Source organism: Alosa alosa, chromosome 14 (assembly GCF_017589495.1).
Source record: "Alosa alosa isolate M-15738 ecotype Scorff River chromosome 14, AALO_Geno_1.1, whole genome shotgun sequence".
NCBI classification, from domain to species: domain Eukaryota; kingdom Metazoa; phylum Chordata; class Actinopteri; order Clupeiformes; family Clupeidae; genus Alosa; species Alosa alosa.
In genome coordinates, this window is record NC_063202.1 from 28,055,310 (window position 1) to 28,079,129 (window position 23,820).

General features: G+C 40.0%; 3 protein-coding genes across 5 annotated transcripts; 1 reads left to right on the forward strand and 2 right to left on the reverse strand.

Annotated features, from left to right (window-relative positions):
* The first annotated feature begins 270 nt into the window (after positions 1-270).
* Positions 271-7,097, forward strand: LOC125307306 (very long-chain acyl-CoA synthetase-like). The gene is made up of 10 exons (XM_048263213.1): positions 271-828; positions 1,017-1,226; positions 1,329-1,487; positions 3,004-3,128; positions 3,280-3,474; positions 3,578-3,668; positions 3,841-4,039; positions 5,753-5,850; positions 6,067-6,197; positions 6,455-7,097. The coding sequence occupies exons 1-10, from the start codon at positions 354-356 to the stop codon at positions 6,626-6,628; spliced, it is 1,857 nt and encodes a 618-aa protein (XP_048119170.1). The 5' UTR covers positions 271-353; the 3' UTR covers positions 6,629-7,097.
* A 25-nt stretch (positions 7,098-7,122) lies between these two features.
* On the reverse strand, positions 7,123-12,473 carry hdc (histidine decarboxylase). The gene is made up of 13 exons (XM_048263214.1): positions 12,397-12,473; positions 12,070-12,242; positions 11,708-11,821; positions 11,453-11,575; positions 11,195-11,329; positions 10,947-11,090; positions 10,336-10,402; positions 9,655-9,817; positions 9,390-9,477; positions 9,084-9,182; positions 8,846-8,947; positions 8,392-8,613; positions 7,123-7,546 (listed from the first exon to the last, which is right to left on the reverse strand). The coding sequence occupies exons 1-13, from the start codon at positions 12,422-12,424 to the stop codon at positions 7,136-7,138; spliced, it is 1,869 nt and encodes a 622-aa protein (XP_048119171.1). The 5' UTR covers positions 12,425-12,473; the 3' UTR covers positions 7,123-7,135.
* Positions 12,474-13,530: 1,057 nt separating this feature from the next.
* gabpb1 (GA binding protein transcription factor subunit beta 1) lies at positions 13,531-23,797 on the reverse strand. 3 transcript variants are annotated; one of them, XM_048262802.1, is made up of 8 exons: positions 23,520-23,797; positions 21,060-21,167; positions 20,668-20,835; positions 19,989-20,183; positions 19,748-19,895; positions 16,142-16,321; positions 15,450-15,565; positions 13,531-14,944 (listed from the first exon to the last, which is right to left on the reverse strand). In XM_048262802.1, exons 2-8 carry the CDS (start codon positions 21,165-21,167, stop codon positions 14,801-14,803), a joined length of 1,059 nt encoding a protein of 352 aa, XP_048118759.1. In that variant the 5' UTR covers positions 23,520-23,797; the 3' UTR covers positions 13,531-14,800. The 3 variants fall into 3 exon arrangements, with proteins under 3 accessions (XP_048118759.1, XP_048118760.1, XP_048118758.1); XM_048262803.1 differs by lacking the exon at positions 23,520-23,797 and adding an exon at positions 21,460-22,397 and having other exon boundaries at positions 19,760-19,895; XM_048262801.1 differs by lacking the exon at positions 23,520-23,797 and adding an exon at positions 21,460-22,396.
* Between the last annotated feature and the right edge of the window lie 23 nt (positions 23,798-23,820).

Consider the following 23,820-nt stretch of genomic DNA (forward strand, 5'->3'; position numbering starts at 1 on the left):
ACCTCAACGTTAAAAAGAGAGCCCGATCACTGCATAAATGTGCGGGGGCGTGTACTGCTACCCTATTTGCATACATTTCCGGGGACAGGAAATGGCCTCTCATTAAGTATCTTCGTAATCAACCATCTTTGTTAAAGCTTTACTAGACTATTTCACACGCGTCATTGGCCTTAAAGCCTTGTAAACGGGCCTATGTTGACCAATTTCCTGTGTATCATGTATCCACCTCCTGACATGATTGGTTGCTGTTTTGTTCGTAGCAGTAATCCCATTGCTTATTACCCCAGAGGTGGAATGTATTCAGAAACCACATATCCCATATCGGAGCTTCTCTTTACATAGCCTACATAAACATGTATGCCATATTTACTTTCTTAGTCGGTTTGGCTTTTTTGCCATTTTTTATTTACGCTCGATTTCCATATTTCCTAGATGATGTGAGGTACATATTTAATGGTATTAGTATTGGGAATCGCGTTAAAAGATATGCTTCTAAAAAACCCTGTTATACATTGCTGGACCGTTTTCTTGACAAAGTGAAGGCACATCCGCTCAAAAGTTTCATAATTTTCGAGAATGAAACGTATTCTTACCAAGACGCCGATAGACGAAGCAACAAAGTTGCCAGGGCTTTGTCGCAGCATTCAAAACTTCAAGAAGAAGACGCAGTTGCCCTGTTCCTTGGAAACGAGCCGACTTACGTATGGCTCTGGCTGGGGTTAACCAAACTTGGATGTGTACCTGCACTTATAAATTACAACATAAGGACGAAATCGTTGTTGCATTGTTTCTCTTGTTGTGGTGCAAAGGTACTCATTGCAGCTGCAGGTGGGTATGGGCATGCATACTAAAAGGCTAATGTGCAGTCAACTTCAGAGTTCAGAGAAAGCATAAAACGGGCTATCTGATTAGGAAGAATGATGGTTGCTAAGCCTTAGTAAAACATCTGAAAATGAAATTGTTTAATCACAGTATGTTTTCTAGACATTTTTGAATTGCATCTGCTGTCTTTTTAGAACTGAAAGACGCTGTTGTGGAAGTTCTCCCGGCACTTCAGGAACAGAATGTCTCAGTGTTCATCCTCAGTAAAGAGTGTGACACAGAGGGAATAGAAACCTTATCGGATAAGATAGATGCTGTTTCCGATGAGCCCGTACCATTAGCACTGAATTCAAACCTGACAATTAAGAGTCCAGCTCTGTACATTTACACCTCTGGAACAACAGGTATGCCTCTACATGATGGGATACAGAAGTGACCATTCTGTGTGTGGGATCAACTCTTAGTCAATTTATTATTTATGCTGAATTGTGTATTTCATGGCAAAGGTCTACCCAAGGCAGCTGTGATCAACCATGAACGAGTGTGGCTGGCCAGTTCCATGCAGACTGTAGCAGGTGTACGGGGAGATGACATCATATATGTTTACCTCCCTCTGTATCACAGTGCTGGATTCTTGATGGGACTAACAGGAGCTATAGATCAAGGTAATTGTCATGTGACTTGAAATTCAAGCTCCAGGGCATGTTGGTTACCACCTCTCTCTCTCTCTCTCTCATACTGTATCTGCAAGTCTACACATACAGGTGGGTCTCAAAAAATGTAAATATTGTGGAAAGGTTCATTTTCACCCCTTATCTTTCATATATTCTAGATTCATTAGATATAAAGAAAAATATGTAAAGCCATTTTTTGTTGTAATCTTGATAATTACAGCTTACAGGTCATGAAAACCAAAGAAGAATATCTCAAAATATTAGAATAAAGAGGTTATTATAATACAGAAATGTCGGTTTCCTGAGCCTTTAAACTCAGGCTGGTTCAGTAAACACAACCACAATCATGGCAAAGACTGCAGACTTGATAGTTGTCCAGAAGGCACTCATGGACACCCCCCTCAAGGAGGGTAAGCTACAGATGGTGGGCAGGGTGTTCACGGAGTGCTGTATGAAAGCATATTCATGGAAAGTTGACTGGAATGGAAAAGTGTGGTAGGAAAAGGTGTGCAAGCAACAAGGATGGCAGCAGCCTTGAGAGAATTGTCAAGCAAAGTCGATTAAAGAACTTCGTGGAACATCACAAGGAGTGGACTGAGGCTGGAGTCTGCATCAAGAGCCACCATAGATACTTGTCCAAGAAATGGGCTACAAGTGGCATATTCCTAGTGTCAAGCCACTCCTGAATCAGAGACCAGGTTAGAGTGTCTTACATGGGCTAAGAAAAGACAGAACTGGACCATGCTCAGTGGTCCAAACTCCTCTTTTCACATAAAAACAGAATTTGCACTTCATTTGAATATCAGGGTCCAATCAAGGTCCCAAGAGTCTGGAGGAAGAGTGGGGAGGCACAGAATCCAAGTTGCTTGAAGTCCAGTTTGATGTTTCCACAGTCAGTGATGATTTGGGCTGCCATGTTAATGCAGTCTTCAACCAGGAGATCTTAGTGCACTTCATGCTTCCATCTGCTCATAAGCTTTATGGAGATCCTGATTTCCTTTTCTAGGACAGACAACTCGTCTGACCTGAACCCCATAGAGAATCTATGGTTTATTGTCAAGAAAAAAATGAGAGACACCAGACCCAACAATACAGATGACCTTAAGATCGCTATCAAAGGAATGGAATAACACCTCAGCAGTGCCACAGGCTGATTGCCTCCATACCATGTACACGCCAGAACAAGTATTGAGTGTAGAAATTAACTATTTTAGACTAGTCCGATTGGTTCATTTCTTTTCAAAAGGTCGACATTTCTGTAGGCTATTATAACCTCCTTATTCTAATATTTTGAGATACTAATTTTTGGTTTTCATGAGCTGTAAGCCAGGTTACAACAAAAATGGCTTGACATATTTCACTTTAAATCTAATAAATCTAGAATATATGAAATATCCACTTTTTGAACTAAATTAGGGGGTAAAAATTAACTTTTCCACAATGTTCTAATTTTTTGAGACCCACCTGTACATCATATATAAATATTTCATGTTTTGTTTGAGTATAGGTATAACAGTGGTCCTGAAACGCAAGTTTTCAGCATCACAGTTCTGGAATGACTGCAGGAAGCATAATGTGACTGTTATTCAGTATATTGGTGAAATAATGCGTTACCTCTGCAACGCACCAAAGGTAAACATTTGCACATTTATACTTCCCACAATCCCATAATCCATGCTGTGTGTTTCAGATAACCTTATCATACAGCACAACATAATGTGAGTCATTTAACAGTCACTGTGTATGACCGTTGAGAGAGATTGTCTGCTTTACCACCCTGTAGAAAGACATTGACCAGAATCACATGGTCAGAGTAGCCCTCGGCAATGGAATCAGAGCTGACACTTGGGCAGAGTTTTTGCAGCGCTTTGGAGACATCCGCATCGTTGAGTGCTATGGCGCCACAGAGGGAAACACAGGCTTTGTGAACTACGTTGGCAAAGTTGGGGCAACTGGCCGGGTGCTCACAATTCAGAAGGTGAGGAGCATTGACCAATAGAGAAGATGTAGGTGATATTTCAGGACTTTTCTCCTGTATAACTCTCATCTCTGTTTTTGGTTTTCTTTGCTTTGTCAACAAGAAAGCTCAGCCATTCGCCCTGATCAAATATGACACAGAGAGAGGAGAGCCAGTGAGAGACTCCAGAGGCTTTTGTGTGGAAGTGGCAACAGGTAATTTCACTAAAGATCACAAACCACAGTGTTTATTTTGTATATTACCATGGGATGAAACTCCTATCCTTACCTTGAAAGTCAAAGACATTGCTACACAAAATAATGTAATTGAAGGTACTAAAAGTGGGAGAAGGTTCGTTTGAAAGAGACACTTTGCTTTCTTTCACAGGTGAGGCTGGCCTTCTTGTGGCAAAAATCACCAAAAGAGCTCCTTTCACTGGCTATGCCAATAACACCCAGCAGACAGAGAAGAAAAGGCTGAGGGACGTGTTTGAGAAAGGGGACCTGTATTTTGACAGTGGAGACCTTCTCAAAATGGATGAGGAAGGCTTCATCTACTTTCAGGATCGGATTGGAGATACCTTCAGGTGAGTTGAATCCGGTTGGGGTTCCAGTCGTGTAGTTGAATTGTAGTTTTTGCAGGTGGTTGAAATGGTCCATTGAGAACCGAATAGAAAGGCCTCTTTTCAGCTCTCAGGTTGCTTCTAAGCTTTGCATAACTGAAACTCACAAAGCCCATTAGGTGTGAAATGTGATATTTACTCAACATTATATGAAGTTTGAATTAAGAGCATTCCTTCAAATCTATTGCAAGGCCCCGAATGCATCTACAAAGGGAATGTTTTAGGTCAGCTCACATACCATGAATGTGGAGATAATGCATACATTCTCTTCATCTAGGTAGTCATGTGAATGAGGAGGTAACATGCTATCAATGCCTTTATCTCTATAGTCATCTGTCACTTTGCAGAGAGTAACTCTATTATACTTTGATACACGTGGTAGACATTTACATGTGGAATGAATATTGTTGCTCTTAAATATTTGTGTATTCCAATTTTTCTACAATACTTGCAAACCATTTCTCTCATGTTTCAGGACTCATATGCAAGTGAAATTTGATATTTACTTAACATGTATATGAAGTGTGAATTAAGAGCATTCTTTCAAATTCATTGCCAGGCCCTGCATGCAAAAAACAAAGAATGTTAAATGTGAAGAAGGAGATTCTTAGGTGAATTCACATAGCATTGGTATGAGTTCATTACAAGATTGATACTGAAACAAGCTGCGACTGTCCTGTCTGTGTGAGGTTTCTTGGTGAAAAAAATGTAAAAGGCAGTCAGAGGTCTGAGGCACACTGATTTTGTGAAAATATAAAAAATCCTTTATTCCATTGGATTGGGCTAGCGCCTACGCGTTTCGACTCTACTGAGTCTTCCTCAGGGCAATCAGTAGTTACACCCACCGGTATTCTTTAAAAACAATCAATCAGAGTCATGTGATCACATACAAGATACAATATTAATGGATAATAAATAAAAACTTTTGATTACCAAGCCAAGATAGGAGGATAAATACATCAAACAGTGCTCTGGATACATTAAGGCCTAGAGATCCAAAACAATCCACATAATACAAGATGTTACAAAGTGTTAAAAGTGTCAAACATTGTGGATATACACAAAAACAGTATCTCACATAGTATTATATAATTCTCAAAACATGTAGGCATACATGATTTGATATTAAAAGATGCCACATTATTATTGGTAATTCCCGAAGAGCACTAGCCTGACGAGCCAGACCCACATCAAGATGTAGGATCTGGGGACTCACCATTCGCAGTGCTCCGTCCGTGGGGCGGGATAAACGGCTGTCTTTCAAATCCCCTCTGCACGCAATAGGATAGCGCTACAAATCATGAGTCCCATGCGTTTTCCCACCAGCGGAGCTAGTTGGCTAGTTGTTTAAACTTTTGCCAACTTAAACAAAGCTTAACGGATCCGTATGTAAGATTGTGGCCAAAACTGGTACTGCAATCACTTTCAAATTACTGTAGAGCGATGTATCCCCTCCCCCTCAAATGTATCCCCTCCCCCCCATGGACTGCAAATTAGATGTGGAATAAACGTTGTTGCTCATTTAATATGTAATTTTTTTCTACAATTTTTGCAAACCATTGCTCTCAGTCATAGACACATACAAAACACAGTATAGTTACTGTACATGCAACCTTGCTGTGGTCTATGCATTTCTCTGAATGACTTCAATGAGTGATGGTCTTTCAATTTTACCAGGTGGAAAGGAGAGAATGTGGCAACCACTGAAGTCACTGATGTTCTTGTCACTCTGGATTTTATAGAGGAAGCCAATGTTTATGGTGTCAAGGTCCGAGGTAATTCATGGCTAATTCATATACGCTGACCTGAACCAAGGTGGACTAATTCAGATGTGTGGAGGTCAGGATCTGACTGAGTGCTTGTGTGTGAAATTTGTTGAGGTTGGATAGTTTGTATAAATGTTGAATGATTGATTTTACCACACTAAATTCAGTAACCCTGAATTTCAGTTTAACCATGTAAGTAAGTACTATGTATTCATTTCCAATCAGGCAATGAAGGAAGGATTGGAATGGCATCGTTAAAAATAACTGAGGGAATGGAGTTCAACAGCACTGCCACCTATGAGCATGTGAAGGCCTACCTTCCTAGTTATGCAAGACCCCGATTTATTAGGATCCAGGTAAACTTTTTTAATCTGAACTCACCATGTCATGATCTCTTTTAGCACTTAATACATTCTTAAACAACCATGTTAGAGCTAATGATCAAAACCTGCAAATGTTCCTGTTAATTCTCAGACTGTCTTAGTTCAGTTGAACAGTTTTTACTTACATATATACTTTTAATCCCATAAATCTACTTAAATTCTGCTAATTTTTGCTTGATTACTTAGCAGATGCTTAAACTAAGAGATCTCTTTATGTAATACAATCCCAGAATTCTCTTGAACTGACCGGCACCTACAAACAGAAGAAAGTGAAGCTTGCCGAAGAGGGATTTGACCCATCTGCTATAGACGAAGCAATGTATTTCCTGGAGGAGAGCCAGGGCTACATCCCCATGACTAAGGACATTTATAGTGCCATCAATGATGGAAGTATGAGGCTGTGAGATCATCTGCTGCCTCGTGGCTGTGAGATAGGTAATTTGCTGAGGAGATTATGATGACTGATGTGTTTTTGCACTGTAGTGATCTTCACATTGAATATGCACTGTTCTTATCCCTTCAACTCCAAAGGGTATTGTAATCATGTCTGTCTGTCCATGTGTGTCCTGCACTGATACACATTTTCTATAACTTGATCCTCCTCTTTAGGAACTGGATGCAAATATTTTTCCATTTCTTTACTGACCAATCATCTTGGCTACACTATAAACATACTTTGTTAATGCAGAGACATTACAACACTCAGTTTGTTAATGATAACTAAAACTGTTGTTTTATAATTCAGAATTTTATTTTATTTTTTTACCTAATTTTTTAAAACATTTTCAAGAAAAGGCCTCCTGATGTATGAATGTTATTGTGGATCAAAACCTGTGACAAACTATAAGTTGAAATAAAGGGCTATGTTGATAACATTAGTGAGAGAGTGACTAAATAAATGATAGCATTTGCTATTTAGTCTGCAGTGCATAGGAGTCCATTTGGGACATGCTAAAGCAGTTGAAGCAGTTGACTCTGCTGCTGATGATCCAAGGCTTGGGGCACGCCTGAAAGCTCTTGGTGGGGCAGTAGACCTGCTGCATGCCACACTGCATCCATGTCTGGGCAAAGCTGGGCACACTATAGAACTTGGTCAGCTTCTTCAATACCTTTCTGCCCAGGATTCTGTCGGCTTGTTCCGGAATATCAGACAGGGTCGCGCCGGCATTGGTTGTCGAGCCATCCTTTGGGACGGTCACGGGATCTCTGGGGCTGGACAGCAGTGCACTGCTGCAGCTTAGAGAGCGTGCGGTCTTCTTTACACTTGGGGTCACTGGGCGTGCGGTCTTCAGTGGCTCTGGTCTTCCAGCTTCATCCTTCAGCTGATACAAAACGTAAACACACACCTTGAATGAGGTGCACACTAACTGGCAGTACATACTACAGCAAGCATGTAAGGTGATTTAAGAATGATCACCACACACATGAACTCTGACGTTACCCTGGGAATCCAGAGTTCTCATTGGAGCACAATATCAATTTACTCAGCGAGTGACTCTGGCAATAATGATGCACGTTACGGACCAGAGGCGATTCTGGCAATAAAGAAATGATGCACGTTGCGGGCCAGAGGTGAGCTTAACAGATGGCTGAAGTGCCCTTGAGCAAGGCACCTAACCCCTCACTGCTCCCTGAGTGCTGCTGTTGTTGCAGGCAGCTCACTGTACCGGGATTAGTGTGTGCTTCACCTCACTGTGTGTTCACTGTGTGCTGAGTGTGTTTCACTAATTCACGGATTGGGGTAAATGCAGAGACCAAATTTCCCTCACAGGATCAAAAGAGTATATATACTTATACTTATACGTATAGTGTTATCCAATTGCGTGCAGTGAGATTTTCAAATGCATGCTTGGTGCCGCCCCTCGAGTTGGGCCATTACATTATTCATGGCCAGACCCTTAATCTTTCGGATTTGTGTCTGGAATCTCCAGGCTACTCTGACGTGATACAATTTATGAAAAGGCCATAGATGACCAAAGAGTGGAAACATTCCTTGTATTTCTACCTTAATCCACATCTAGACCGGCGACAGCCATTCATAAAGCCATTTGTCTGCTAGGATGTGTTCCTGAGCTTCATGCCCTGTCTGGGGAAGCCATTTTGGCTCTTTTCTACTTTGCATCTCAATTTCCTTGGGGTTGACAGACCGCTGTGAAAATGGCCCTACCTCTGATGTGCTGCTGGACAGCCTGCATGGCTCCTTGTCCAGAATGGCGGTGGCCGTCTGGCGTATGATGGCCCAGTCCCTGAGGATGTCCTCTGGGGTGGTGAACTGTGAGGTCACGGTGAAACGAATGATCAGCTTATTGTAAATGGCCGCAGGAATAACGAACATGGCACCCGATTTTGTAAGCCTTTGCAGCAACTCCTGTGTCGGGGCATTACCTCCCTGTTTTGGGGAGAAATGACAAGTAATTTATTTTTGAACTCTTGTGGTTGTTCTCTCTCGGTAATAGCAATCACTACCCTGGAAAGTTGATTTTATTTTCTGAGGTACAAGGTGCAGTTGTCCTCTTTTCTAGTTCATTGCCTTGACTTATGTACATGACCTACTTCTAGCATGCATTTAATGGCAGGGACAAAGCCTATAACTGCAAGGTCAATGAACCGGTTTAACATACCTTCAAGCAGAAAACCACCAGGCCCAGGTGCCGTTTGGCAGGAATCTCAAAGTTAGGGTCACTTCTTACAAGAGATTCAAAAAGCTTAGCCATATCCACACCCTAAAAAACAAAAAATACATTAACATATAACACATAACAACTTTTTAGCTCTTTTAAAAAGTACACATGAACAAGTCATATGCCTTTTTTTCATTGCAGCTGTGTTTGTTAGCTAAATCCTTGGGAGAGACCTTACATGTCGAATATGTGCCTGCAAGTTCTTCATTCCAAAGGTGCGCATGACAAACCAAAGCTTCAGTGAACGGAAACGGCGACTCAGTGGAATCTGCCAATGCTGTGCAAATAAGCAGATTTAGTTTTACTATGAACTATGAATTACTATGAACAATCAGAGAAACACATTTTGTTACAATGAAGCAACTGGGGCAAATTTAGTGAAAGGTCACTTACTAACTCACTCACTACAGTCAATCTTATGGGCAAAACAAAAAGCTCTTGATTATTAATATTCTGTTAGAAATGCTATAGGGTGTTTCTGTACCATAAAGTCGGTGGCTCCTGAGTTATCATGCCTGAGATAAATGGGGTCAACACTGAAGGTCTGCTGGAGTTTGCACTTATCCTTCACCCTGCCAAGAAAAGTGATGACAAAACACAATTTCACAATCCCACACAGGCAAGTTCCCATGCTGAATCAGTCTCTGAAACGAGACTCCGAATCCACTCCTGATCTCTAGAAATCCACTCTGGATCTCTAAATGTCTATGTAGCAGGTGATCTAGACCGGTCACTGAGCAGTTGCTCACCAGAAGGCGGTGCAGTCGAAGTGAACCATCATCCATTTGGAAGGGTTGAATGCAAACGAGTCTGCAAACTCAATGCCTTCAAGAGACCCTCGCAACTCGGGGCACAAGAAAGCCGAGCCGGCATACGCGGCGTCCACATGCAGCCACAGTCCTTCTCTGGCACCTGTTACAGGTCAGCACACAGAACACCAGCCTCGTGGTCAAGGTCAACAAAGCCTCATACTTATCACAAAACAGCAGTTGAACACTAGTGATTCACATACAGAGCCAGTCAAATATGGACACAGTCATTAATGGGTTTTTCTTCATTTTGATACTATGTTATATACATTGTAGAACAATACTGAACACATCAAATCTATGACATAACACAAGTGTTTAAAAAATAAAGTATGTTACATGTATATCAAAATAGCCACCTTTTCAGTTTTGTACACTTCTCAGTTAACACGAGTGAAAGAAAAGCCGCCAAGTGCTCACATATATGGGTAGTCCTTCAAGAGATTGTTGGAAAACCATACCAGAAGTTGATTGAGGAAAAATAAAATATTTTTGGAAAATCTATTACCAAACATTTTGCTTTGTTTACACTTAGTTTTAGTTTTGACATTCAGTATTCTTCTACAAATGTGATAGTCTCTTTCATTTCTTATAAAAGAGGTGAAGAAGTCGAGCACTCACACACTGGCCCCAGCTCTGACAGGTAATCAAAGGAACACACTCCTGTGCTGCCCAGGGTGGCGCAGAGCTGACAGGGAACAAAATAGTTCTCATTATTCCAGGCCAATTAATGCAGAATTAACTCAGCCATATGACCTGTACACAGCAAAACAAGAGCAACTCAGTTATCAGAAACAACTCAACAATGTGTCCTGTTTTAAGACTTACTGTACATGCCCTGTATTTTAACTATATAGTCAATTAAAAATTCTGGTTTTGTATTACATCCATACAGTGATAGCAAAGTTCTCTGTCAGATCACATCAGTAGTGCACTGCAGCCATCTGCTGCATTTAGCACACTAGCGCCCTCTCCAGGAGGGTGTTCAATTACTTCGGTGCATTTGAAAACACAAGGGCTCCCATGTGCTTGGATATCTATCTAGCTATCTAAAAAAAAAAATCCCTAGGGATGAATAAAGTAAGTCTGTCTATCTATCTATCTATCTATCTATATCTTTTTAGCATAAGGGCACAAGTTGCATTTGTTGCAGAAACAAAAAGAAAACACGTTCTCTAATTTCCACTCTAAACATGTAGTTATTTACTATGTGAGGACCTACGATGTCTTACCATCACTGGGATGAGGCCATTCTCTCGGTCCTTCTCTATAGCAGCTTGGAGAGTGCTCCCACGCAGACCGAAGTTCTCATCAGTTGGAAGGAACCTGACTTTCACCAGGGAGATCAGTCCAGCTTTCTCCACCGAGGAGTGAGCCTTCAAAGTCATAATCAGACACATAGGAGAGTCTCAGTTTCAGTACATGCCAATGACTTTGTGATGGTGAAGTTGTTTTCAGGTTTCTGTGTAGCTATCCTAACCTGGTCAGATGCATAAGCAATAAGCCTGGAGTTGATCACTGAGTCATCTGTGTCTGCTTCCAACTTCTTCAACTGTAATATCTTGTCTTTTCGGGCCGCGAGTAAAGAAATCAGGGTGCATTCACTGACAGTACTCTGAAAACATGTGCAAGGAAAATTTAGGAGAGCTCTCACAAAATTAAGTTAGGAGAAATTATAATCACATCATTTTTTGAGAAATTACTGTTCTAATACCGTTGCCACATATCATGCATTTACCTGCAATACGCCCCCTCCTCTGCTGTCAGGGTGGTGGTGTAGGAAGTGTACTGGCAGACCCAGAGCCTTACACAGCCAGTCTATCACGTTCATCTCCAGTTCTGTGCATGCAGGACTGGATGCCTGTGAACATTACACATTCAGAAATAAGAATACACGCTTCCTGATTTTAGATGCAAACAACTTTCAAGGTGTTCTGTGCCTTTGCGTGGATTCAGATATCATGTGAAATGAGGATGACTGTGGATGAGTTACCCAGGTGAATCCTATACAGTTGATGGCATCAGCGAGCATGTCTCCCAGTAGAGAGGGCCAGGAGGTCAAGGCAGGAAAGTAAGCATGCATGTGTGGGCTCTGCCAGTGCACCACCTGATGGAAGCCCACACAACTGTCTTACACCAGTTCGTATTGTATTAGGCATATTATGTCAGGTTTCAGTGCTTCTATATAATCAAACATAGATAATGTTTTCATAGGACTTCTCGGGCAAGAGTCTAAGTTGCTTTAAAGATTCTACATTATAGATATAAAAGTGCTACTCTATTTCTCTCTCATAACTTGAATGTCACATCACATTTGTCCACAATTGTTTCTGAAAACAAAATGGAAGGTCTTACCCCAGGCATTATTATTTTCTCCACGTCTTGGAAAATAGAATCCCAGTTTTCTCCATCCAAGGGAGCATTTTCTGGAAGTAGCTCTCTCATGTACCCTGGCTGGACATCTGGAATGACTTGTCTTTCTCTGATCTTCGTCAGGTATTCTGTGATGTAATCTACCATCTCCTTCCCTACACATGACAGAGCACATTTATTGAGAAGCTGTTTACCTAGCAGAGCATTTGAAACAGTTTTAGTGATTCTATTCCACTTGTACACCTGTAACATGTCTCAATTTGTCCAGATTGGTAAAGCATCTTCGCATCATGTTGTTTGCAGCCTCACCTCTGCGGTTGTACTCCTCTGCTTGCATGGTCAAAAGCCCTTTCTCAACTTTTACAGTAATGATGAGTGGTTCCTGATGGTCCTGATGTTGCTCTCGTTGTTGAGGGGAAACGCAGAGCAGAATATATATAACCTTGTGCAGAGAGCACACCCCTTTCATGACGTATTCAACAAACCGGACAATTGTGTGACGCTGAGAGCCAAATGTAAATAAAAAAATGTCCCTGTTGAATTTTGTCATTTTTTCCCATAATATTGTTGCAACTCCAAATGGCTTAAATGTTTTCTTTTCTACTTATTAGGACAAAAAGCAAGGAGTTTCGGGTCACAATGGTTTGTTGAGAATTAAAATTCCTTTTTTTACAGCTTTACAGCAAACCATAGTAACCATATATAGCATAATGACTGACTGGTTTTGTGGCCTACTGGTTAGGGCTTCGGGCTTGGAACCAAAGGGTTGCAGTTTGGGTTGCAGGTTCGATCCCCGACCAGTAGGAACGGCTGAAGTGCCCTTGAGCAAGGCACCTAACCCCTCACTGCTCCCCGAGCGCCATAGTATCAAGGCAGCTCACTACTCACTACTACTTGGCCTAGAAACCTGATTTACATTTTACATTTACATTGATGTCATTATAATTAAAGGTAGGCCTATATAAAGCTGAGGACAGTGAGAAAGACCACTGAACTGCAAAAATACATTAAAAATATTATTGATGGGCATGATTGATGGTTAGTGGTGTGGCACAAGATAAACTCTCATTTCACCCTCATCTTTAATGGTTGCAAAAGGTATCAGGGATTTACGTTCTCAGGGTTATGTCAATGTAAAAATATATTAATATCACAAATATCAAAAAAGCACAGGTGAAAACATTCTGAATGTTTCCTTTGTTACTACATTTTTCAATCTGACTCAAAACATGTTTGAGGAGGTGGAAATATAGACGGTAAATATAGACAAACCAAACAGCACAGTGCCGTGTGTTTGTTCTGAACTGGAAACTATAGAGGGTAAATGTAATTCAGAGATAGCCCAGGGAACAGGACTAATAGAGGACCCTAATGACTCAGTCACTGCACACTTTATTTTCATTATCCTACGTAGAGGGATGACACAAGGTGGGCACAGTCAATACATACTAACCCCTTCCCCAGATCATGAGCTTTTTACTAAACTGAACCCCCCAGTCTCTTTCAATCCCAGAGAAAAGACCACTTTTCCACATTTAGGTATAAAAAGGTTTCCACAGTGCTTTATGGAGAATTATTTACAGTTTAGTATCGTGTTTTTAGGGATGTACATAAATATGACACAATATAATACATATACAAACATACATAGACAGCATAACAAAATGAATAAGTCATATTTGTTGAAAGCTTTAACACCGTGTGTGTTTAAATGTTAATATTGACCTATTGATGGCTCCTGTTTAAAATACCAAGTCATTTTTCTGTGTCCTTTTTGTTCTAGTTATCTCTCATAATAGGATACACATAAGGCCACTTTTCACAGATGAATTCACACCATGAACAAATCATAACCTCACATAATTCTTGTCAGAATAACAATACATGCATAAAAACATATTTTAAAAATATGACACTAAATGCAAAATTTGGCAAAATGTGCTGAAACATTTCCAAACGTCAGTAAAACACACAAGGACATAGTTAATACTGTATAATTTAACATAGTATTAACTATGTCCTTGTGGAGAGGAGACAGTGAAAGATGGGGATACTCTGTGTCATCGGTATCTGTGGTGTTCTGTCATTATAATTAAAGGTAGGCCTATATAAAGCTGAGGACAGTGAGAAAGACAACTGAACTGCAAAAATACATTAAAAATATTATTTTGGAAAATGACAGGGTTGACAAAATACATCATATATGTTGTCATAACCAGGAGACTAAACGCTATAAGCCATCATATTTTCTGATGTAACAAAATGTCTGACTGTTCATTACAACATAATTAGACAACTGGATAATAATTTGACCTAGGTAAACGCAATGGATTATGTCAGTTTCATCTATCGACATAACATACCTGTTTCAATTTGAAATCAAGTTCAAATAACATTTAATTTCCATTCAAATTAAAATTTTATCATCAGTGGCCATATGGAGACACTGAGCTTATAGAGGGGAGGCATCTGTGATGACACCTACTTGGGACATCTGCTTTGCGTCCAACCCCAGTCACCCAAATTCCACAGTGGCTTCCCTCCGCTTCCACCGTTTCTTCCGTCTCAAATGAGTACAATGTTTCACACACAGGCCGACCCCACACAGGTTCCCTGTGTGTTTATGTGTGTGTTGCAATGTCCATGCTGAGAGGTCATCCTCCTTCATGAGTTCAGTCTCAGAGAGTCTGTGACTTCATCCTGCATGGAAGCCTCACGCCACTTTCTTGCCGCGTGTGATGGCCTCCAGCTTTTGTCTGTAGGCCTCGGCCTCCTGCTCTTTCTTAAAGAGCTGCTGTCTGTATTTTTGCGCCTCGCGATTGGCCTCCTCTAACTGCTTCTGAAGGGTTTCCTTCTCCTGTTGGAACAGAAGGTCTCTGTGAATTCCAGCATGTCCTTCACGCTTGTTCATTAAGAGTACTACAGCTGTTACACCTCATGCAGCCTTATTTCAGCACCGAGCTGTGCTGCCACATGCTGCTTCGCCACTGTGCTGCTGGGTAGCATTATATTACATCCATGCAGAAAATGAACCGACGTGTAAAATGCCTGCCAACACACAACTGTGTATTTGATGTTGCTGAACTGATGGAGGAATGTTCAGATGGATTAAACATGAAAAAAACACTTCAAGTAATAATTATTTTGCTGACAATAACACACACTGATCAGTGGGTAAAGAAGTGTTTTATCATAATTTAAAGTGACCGGGGAGTCTATTGAGCAGGTGTCCACAGATTTTCCCCCCTAATCTTGAGTTCCACAACATGGTTGGAAGTACTGAACCTAAAATTACAAGATCATTAATGATAAAATCAAAGTCATGCTCTGGGAGGAGATGGGATGGGATGGGACGAGATTACCTCTATTTCCTGGCTCACGGTGTTACACTCCACCACTTCTATGCGTTGGCGTTTTACTGTGGGCTCCTCACTGATGACCGTCTCCTCTGCGATGTCAGTGGCAGGCACGGTCAACACTGAATGGTCAGACAGAGTTATGTACTCTCAGTGTCTCATTAATGAAGATGCAAAAAGCAATGCAAATTTACAGGCTAAGACACCTCAATGTGTTGATTGGAAAGTTTCACCTGATTGAAGAGCTAGTGGCTTTTTACTTAACAATACAGTGTATTTTTCAGTGATATAGTGGCTAATATGCTTTTCAATATGATCAATACATTCATCCAGCTCATGCATACAGATTCATGTGTGCTTGTATACTGAGGCACAATTCTAGCCTCCAAAGGTCCTTGTGCTATTACTGGACATCTCCCACAATGGCCAAACTTCTCACTGTTAACTGCAAGTACTCATACCCAACAATCTGGCCTATGTATTATAAAACATCAGGGTGTGAATTGGCAATGAATGCCAAAGTTGCCTAGCAACATTAATTCACAGGTCAGCAATGAAAATTACTTAGTTAGAATGGCTGACTGCGCTGCAGGGACATTTAATATTAGTGTCCTTTTTTATGACTTGCAATGCATATTTCCCATATGAGAATTTGCTTAACATAACATGGACTTTCAATGATTAAACAAATCACTGACCTTGCTGACCATCTGGCATGGTCACGATGATTGGTTGGCCGATGCCCCCACCCGCCTGGAGGTTGCCCAGCTGAATGCCATCTGTTACTATGGTAATCACTTGCTGACCACCTGAACTCACAACCTGTTGAATGGCACCGTCCACGGTATCTGCGGTCACAACTTCCTCTGTCGCCACAACTTCAAGAAAAACACACACAGAAAAAAACTGAATTATGCATGTTTAAACTAAGCTGGGTGTTGTCTGCATAGCCATGATAAGCGATCTGTTTGTTCTTAATAATGCGTCCGAGTGGGAGCATATAAAGATTGAATAAAAGCGGCCCCATAATCGATCCCTGGGGGACACCACAGGTTAGGGGTGTCTGGGTGGAGGTACAGTCGCTAATGGCAACAAAGAAGCTCCTTTCCTCTAAATATGACTTCAGCCAGTTGATGACTGCACTGGAGAACCCAACCCAATGTTCTAACCTGTGTAATACATTTTGTGGACAACAGTATTGAAAGCTTCACTAAGATCCAATAGTACCAGTACTGATGTTTTCCCTGCATCAGTGTCTAAATGTATGTTGTTTAAGACATTGATAAGAGCTGTTTCTGTGCTATTATTAGCATGGAAACCAGACTGGTAGTGATCTAGACAGCAATTAAATATTAAAAAGGTAATTACTTGATCAAAAACTATTTTTCAATGATTTTGCCAATGAACAGGAAGTTAGGGGGCCTACTGTTATTTAATATGGAGTTATCCAGGCTTTCAGCAGCTGTTTTTAAGGACTTTTTAAAGAAAAGTGCCAGACTATAGTGATCCATTTACAATTCAGAGCATGTTGGCAGCCAGTTGATAAAAAAAACACTTTTGAAGAAAATGTGTGGGTATGTCCACATGATGATGAATAGAAACTGTACCGTTTTTTGCCAGGGTTTCCCTGTCTACCAGGCTAAATTCAAGGCTAATGTTCAATCTGGCTAAATTCAAGGCTAATGTTCAATTTTACCAATAAAAAATAATGCAAATTCATTGCATTTGGCAGTTGAGAAAAGCAATGAATTATTGCTCATGTTCCATTAAGACAATTATTGCTCAAGTGCCATTAAGACATTCTCAGGTGCCAAGACCTGCTCAAGACATTCTGGAGGGTACATATTTTTTCCAGAGAGCTTGGTATAGCTACAGAATTTTAACCATTAGTTTGACACCTAACCATATGTATTTCTCACTTCATAGCACCAGTTAGTCCTATTGCTACACCAATGTGTTCACCACCCACATGCTAAATTACAAGTTGGCAAGTGACAAAGACAAATACATCATTGCACAACTAGCACCAGAATGAAGAGCTATAAAATGATCCTACAAAAGGTGAATGACTGAAATATCACTTTAAGCTCAGCAGTTCCCAAAGGCAAATCTCATATCTTCGGTTGCATACACCATAAACCATCAAGAGATGATTTCCCCTGAAATTGTTATGACTTGAAAAGGGATCATTCATAATCATTGTGGGCAAATAAAACATTAGGCATAGTCAAAGACTGGTACGACCTTCTGACGTGGTTCTTTGATGTAGCAATATGTCTTGTAGGGAAGAAATCAGATAAAAAGCTTTCTGAGGCAGAACAGTGGCTTTCATCTAGTGGATAATTATTGAGATTCACATGGTCAATATTTGCTCTTTCCTCAATTATGCTTTCATAACAGAAACAGCACAAGACACAACATAATGAAGATATACTAGAACATAATGGACCAACACATATCAATCAAAACATGTCAGATATAGAAGTGACACTTCCGTGTAATTAACTGTGTTTGATGACTCACATGTAATAACAGCATATGCAAAACATTATCACAAGGCATTAATCTATGGGGTAGTTGCTCTGGTCCCTGAACAGGTACAAAAGAGGTCGCACCTGTGCAGTTCCCAAAGACTGACATTTTAAAATGCAGAGACAAAACCTGGCACACGTCATGGCTGTTAGTTTAAGCAAACAATTCACTGCCATGTAATCATGAAGCATTTTATGGCAAACAAGCTAACTGAGTCCTTTTCTATTTGTGTGACACTGAAAAACAGAGGACAAAAGAATATCAATCTAATGAAACCACATCCTTGCTTGTGTATCATTGGATCAGTCATATACTGTAACTGATTATCAACAAAGAAACTGCAGTCCTGTTGTAAAAATATTCAGATGCTTAGTGACATAAAAAGGGAAACAAAATAAGCCTAATTATTTGGATTGCGTATATTACTTACTTGCCTGTACATTCACATTATAAAGATATATGTATACCATGAGCAATAATTCATTAAACAAAAGTGGGACAATGTGTTGGTTCTATATAAGCCTACAAGCCACTCAAATGACTGAGAATATGTTATTAATCACAACTTTAGAAAGTTCTAGCTGGCTTGCCTCTAGAGGCCAACAAATGCTGTTGTCTCACTGATTACATAATAAATGGATTATGAGCAGTATAAAAACTTGCAGGTTACTTAGGCAATAAGCCCCAAGAAGCCGTAAGTTCCAGTGATTTTAGAACAGCTAAGGGCCATTGTTAGACACGATCCGCAGCTGAGTTCTATAGTCAATGACAGCAATCCTAACTTTTGTATCAATTTGTGGCAGTGCAGTAATATAGAACAAAATGCGGTCAACGTGAAGGATTGTGCTGGGTTTTACAATGGCATCGAGCGTGATTCAGCCAATCATAATCAATGACCAGAGCTATCCATTTTGATCATATTGATTGAATTGAATAACAACATTCTCCATAAACCAAAACCATAACCTTTAAGTCTGTAAAACACTATGAGATTCCACTGTTAACAACTGGCATCATGAGCTCATCATTAACTTGACATATTCCAGCCCTTTAGAGGACAAAAGACAAATGAAGAGGCTCATTTCAGAATGAGACTACAGCCTGGCAGCTGATTGCCATAGAGGAGATGTGTATGCTAACCATACTGTAAGCACTGTTAAAGGACCATTAGCAGATTTGTGTTAAAACATGAGCTTTGGGAAACTTCAGTTTAAGAGTGAGAAATGCACTGTAGGAGTAACACAACTAAGGAAAGTCACATACTATTGGCAGGCTGCAGAAGGCTACCTTGGCCTCCATGTCTTTAGCAGGAGATCCCTATTCAGAGGCCCGGTGGGTAACTAACTAACTACATGTTGGTCTGGAGAGCTTCATCAAAGAGTTGTTTTGTTTTGGATCATTGTCTACTGGGACTCAACTGAACTGAATTACTTTTGAACCTGAACTACTTTTGGGGCAAAATAAAAAGCAACCAGTTCACTCACAGAGGATCAGTGTTTGTGCTGGGCCAGAGAGGGGACCACTGCTTCTGTGGCTTGCCCTTGTTACACAAATAACCACACACACCATCACTGACCTGTGACCTGGGTATCATATTCACATCCTTTACACACATCAAGGGATAAAAGCGACGTGAATAAGGAAATTCAGCTACAGCACGCATGTCAGATTAGAAGAGTGAGCGGCAATTCAAATTCCTAGAATTATCCAACAGGTAATGTGCCAAACCTCACTTACAATACACTATCATTTGTGCCTTCCTAAAGGCATACCTGCTGATTTACCAGAATTCCCTGAAGAGACTAATCCAGCCAGGTTCACAACGCCTCCAGGCCCAATGATAAACTGTGGAGCTGCTGTGTGTATCGTCATGGTGTCTGGACTCTCTGGGTTTGTGTTGATCTGGTTTTGCATGGCCACCTGTGTGATGAAAATGAATGTCATAATGTTGATAATGGACCACTGAACTCTGTGATGCACAAAAACATGTCTTTCAGACCTATAAATGTCTACCTGAAGAATTTCAGCGAGTTCTTCATTTCCATTATCCAAGGCAATGTCCAGGGCATTTTTGCAGAATTTGCTCTGAGCGTGGACATCAGTACCATATTTGATGAGGAGCTCCACAACCTCTCGGTGGTTGTGTTCAGTAGCCCAGTGGAGAGCGGTCATTTTCAGCATATCTTTGGCATTGACGTCAGCCCCGTGCTAGTCAGACCCCAGTGAATAAAGTCATTGTTATCACTTCTAAGAAAACAGATAATAAAAGTACCGGATTTCAATAATGATTGCTCAATTTAGTTTAAAGGGACACACATGCTTGGGAGATATCAAAGCCCTGTGTGTCTAATATTGACAATATCAGTGCATTTCATTTTAATGGAATATTAATAACAAGCAACACTGTGATGGGCAATTCAAATAGGAAATTGTGTTCTCCATTCTTATGGTAAGGGTTTTGACTCTGTATAATCACTTTAAGTAATTTATAAATTTTTTACAGTCTTTTTTGAAAAAATGTCAAATTCCCTCAAAATTTTAAATATCTGACCAATCACAAGTATCCCTTTGAAAATTAGCTGTACCATTGTACCATTCCGTAAAAACTAAATCACCCTGCCATTCTGTGTAACAGTGAGTGGCCAAGTTATGTAAAGTACATCTTCAAATCAAATGATTCATCCAGCGTTACCTTCAGTAGCACCTCGACAATGCTAGCATGCCCTTCTGAAGCAGCCATATGAAGGGGGGTCCTGTCTACTTTGGTTCGAGCATCTCGACTCACACCTGCTCTCAGTAACACCTCTGTGGTTGAGTAATGTCCATACTGGGCTGACAGGTGCAGGGGAGACGTCCCAAGCTGTTTGGTGATAGCATTTATAATTCACAATTTTAAAATAATTCCAATTTACGACAGTCAACATCAATACCAAGAAAAAAGGAATTCACTCAAGAAGCTAGGACTTTGACTTGAGATCTAATTAATTTAACCTTAATTAAACCCTGAGCTTTGAAACAGAACAAATATGAAAAAATACTCTATAGAACCTACCAAGGAGGAAGTATGATGTAAATGATGCTCACCCAGTCTGTTGTGAAAGGTGCTCCATTAGCCATTAGTATCTGAACTTCATCATCTTGACCTGATCGTGCAGCTTCCAGAAGCTTTTTCCCCAAGTCCACTAAAGACATCTGTAGTTATACAAAAAGAGCTTGTATGGTTATGGTTATGGTTATAATATTTGGCAGACACTTTTAACTTATAAACTGTACCGAGTCAATATTCATATGTTTATGTTTATGGTATTTGGCAGACACTTTTGTCCAAAGCGAATTACAGTATATGAACACTGCATTAGTTACAAATAAGTTTCAAATAAAGTTGAAAAGTTTACATTAAGCATACTACTAATAATAACAATATCAAATATCAACAATGAAAATAATGAGTATTTCATAATACAAAAACCATAAACATACAAACCATTACTCTGTGAGAGAATTAATGAATTAAGTACAAGATGAACAGATGAGTCTTTAAACATGTCTTGAAAGTCCCAAAAATATCTCAAGAACATGGAAAATTGGGTAACTCATTCCACCAACGAGGAATCACTTAGGAAACCTCTTAGAATGAATGGATGGTCGACACAGCAGACGCTCATCAGCGGACTGCAGTGGACGAGAGGGGATTTGGAGCTGGATCATGGAATTCAAATAGCAAGGTGTAAATTAAAGTGTCCTATTGGCCAGGGTGAGGGATTATATATCTTATATTTTAGGGATTATATAGTTTATATAGAACGCCAATGAAGAGTAACTTATAAAGATTTTACATGTGTCTTCTTTGGCTGATTAAAGACCAGATGTGCTGCTGCATTCTGCATCATCTGTGATGACCTCATTACACAAGCAGGTAGGCCAGCTAACATTGAATTACAGTAGTCCCGTTTAGAAAGAATCATGGCCTGCACAAGATATTGTGGTCAGATGTTGTGTCAGATAAGGTCTGACCTTCCAGATACTGTATAGAATGCTGACATGACTTTGTCACCGAGGCTACATGCTCATATAGTACACGGTGTATGTATGCTACTATATGTGTGTGTGTGTGTGTGTGTATATTTAATTCACTGTTACTTATTTTTGTGGTTGAATTTCACTACTAATAGAACTCATTCATACCCATTACAAATCGTTGTATATTGTTACATACAAGTTATTTTATTATTACATCATTACATACATTACAACTACAGGATTTAACCTAAGTAAATCATTGTGTGATTTTCAGTATATGATTACTACTCTCCATTTCTGGTGTATAATTACTCTCAATTTCCAGTGCATTTCTGAAACAGATTACATGGTCATGTGATCTCGCCAGGTTTTGTACAGTGACTATCTTTTCAGAGATAAGGCCATGTGAGCACATTTTATTTTCAACCAAGAATTCATCAAAAGCCATATTCAATCAGAAAATAATTGTTTACCCTAATCCAACACATACAGTATATATATATATATATATATATATATATATATATATTTTTTTATAAAGCATATAGCATGTGGTTTAGATCCAATCATCTGACATGTTTGTCACTTACACTTACTCAGCAAATCACTGGATTATGGGATAGGTTACTGTATAATTGCAATTCAGTACATTCAATGAAGAGAATAGGCTTATCCAAATAGTGGTGTCAAGTGGATGATCTTTATTGTTCACTATTAACACTTAAGTACGGCCTAATGACTCGAGGTCCTGTTGCAGTAACTCTGATGCCTTACTAAAACTGTGGAAGACATTACTTTGATTACTAAAACGTCCATGCATTAACATATCCAGGGTGGGAGATGACCACTGCAGTTCAAGACATGGTTAAGCGTTTGGTGGACACAGACCCTAAGATGTTAGACCTATGTCTGATCTCAAAGGGCTTTGCTTGCAACCAAAATGCAGAAGTGAACACAACATTGGTGGCATTTGCTACAGCCTTGTCTGTGAGCCCCCCGAAAGCCTGATCTCTATTTTTTATATTCGATGCTGAGGATATTACGTAAACCAGCATGTCATTACTCTGTTTTTTCAAAGTTCCAGACGTTTTCAAAGCCTGCCTTATGTCTTATGTCTCAGTTTTTGTTTGAACAACGTTACCTGAAGCTAACTAAATTAGCATAGCGTTCACAACATTGCGCAGCCCTTTGTTGATTCGAGTTTTACAGCTAGCTGCTAGAAGCTAGAGCGTGCCTGTCCACCATTTTCTTTTGCTTTGGAAAATAGCATTCATCCGCCATAAAAAACAGCAAACGACGATGTTTACTTCTAGCAACTACTAATGCACGAATGAATGGTATCTGCCAAGTTAATGTAATAAACAGGAAATCGTTAGAATGATCGAGGTTCCGGGGGAAGTGGAAATATTTTTTACCAGCAAAGACACACCAACTTCCACATCCGGTGGGGCAATATAAAACACCCCGACTCTGACCTGGAAAAGATTCTTATTGCCTAACATGTTGATCATTTACAAGTCTTACCTTGAGTTATTTTCTTAAAGTAATTGTAGATAGAAATGAAGTCCCCCGTAACTCAGCTAATGTAGTTCTTTTAAGACGGCGTCTCGGCGCTCAATTTTTAACTGCGGGAAAAGTGCCCGTATATAATGCGGATGTATACCATCACCATGTTTCAAATTACATTTGGCATTGAGACCTTTTCAGATTTACAGAGAGTTTATATGATTCATTATGTTAGTAACCATAATAACCATAACCGGTTGTTATGATGACTCATCTGCGTGCCAGTAAATACCACTTTGACCTTAAAGAATACATTTAA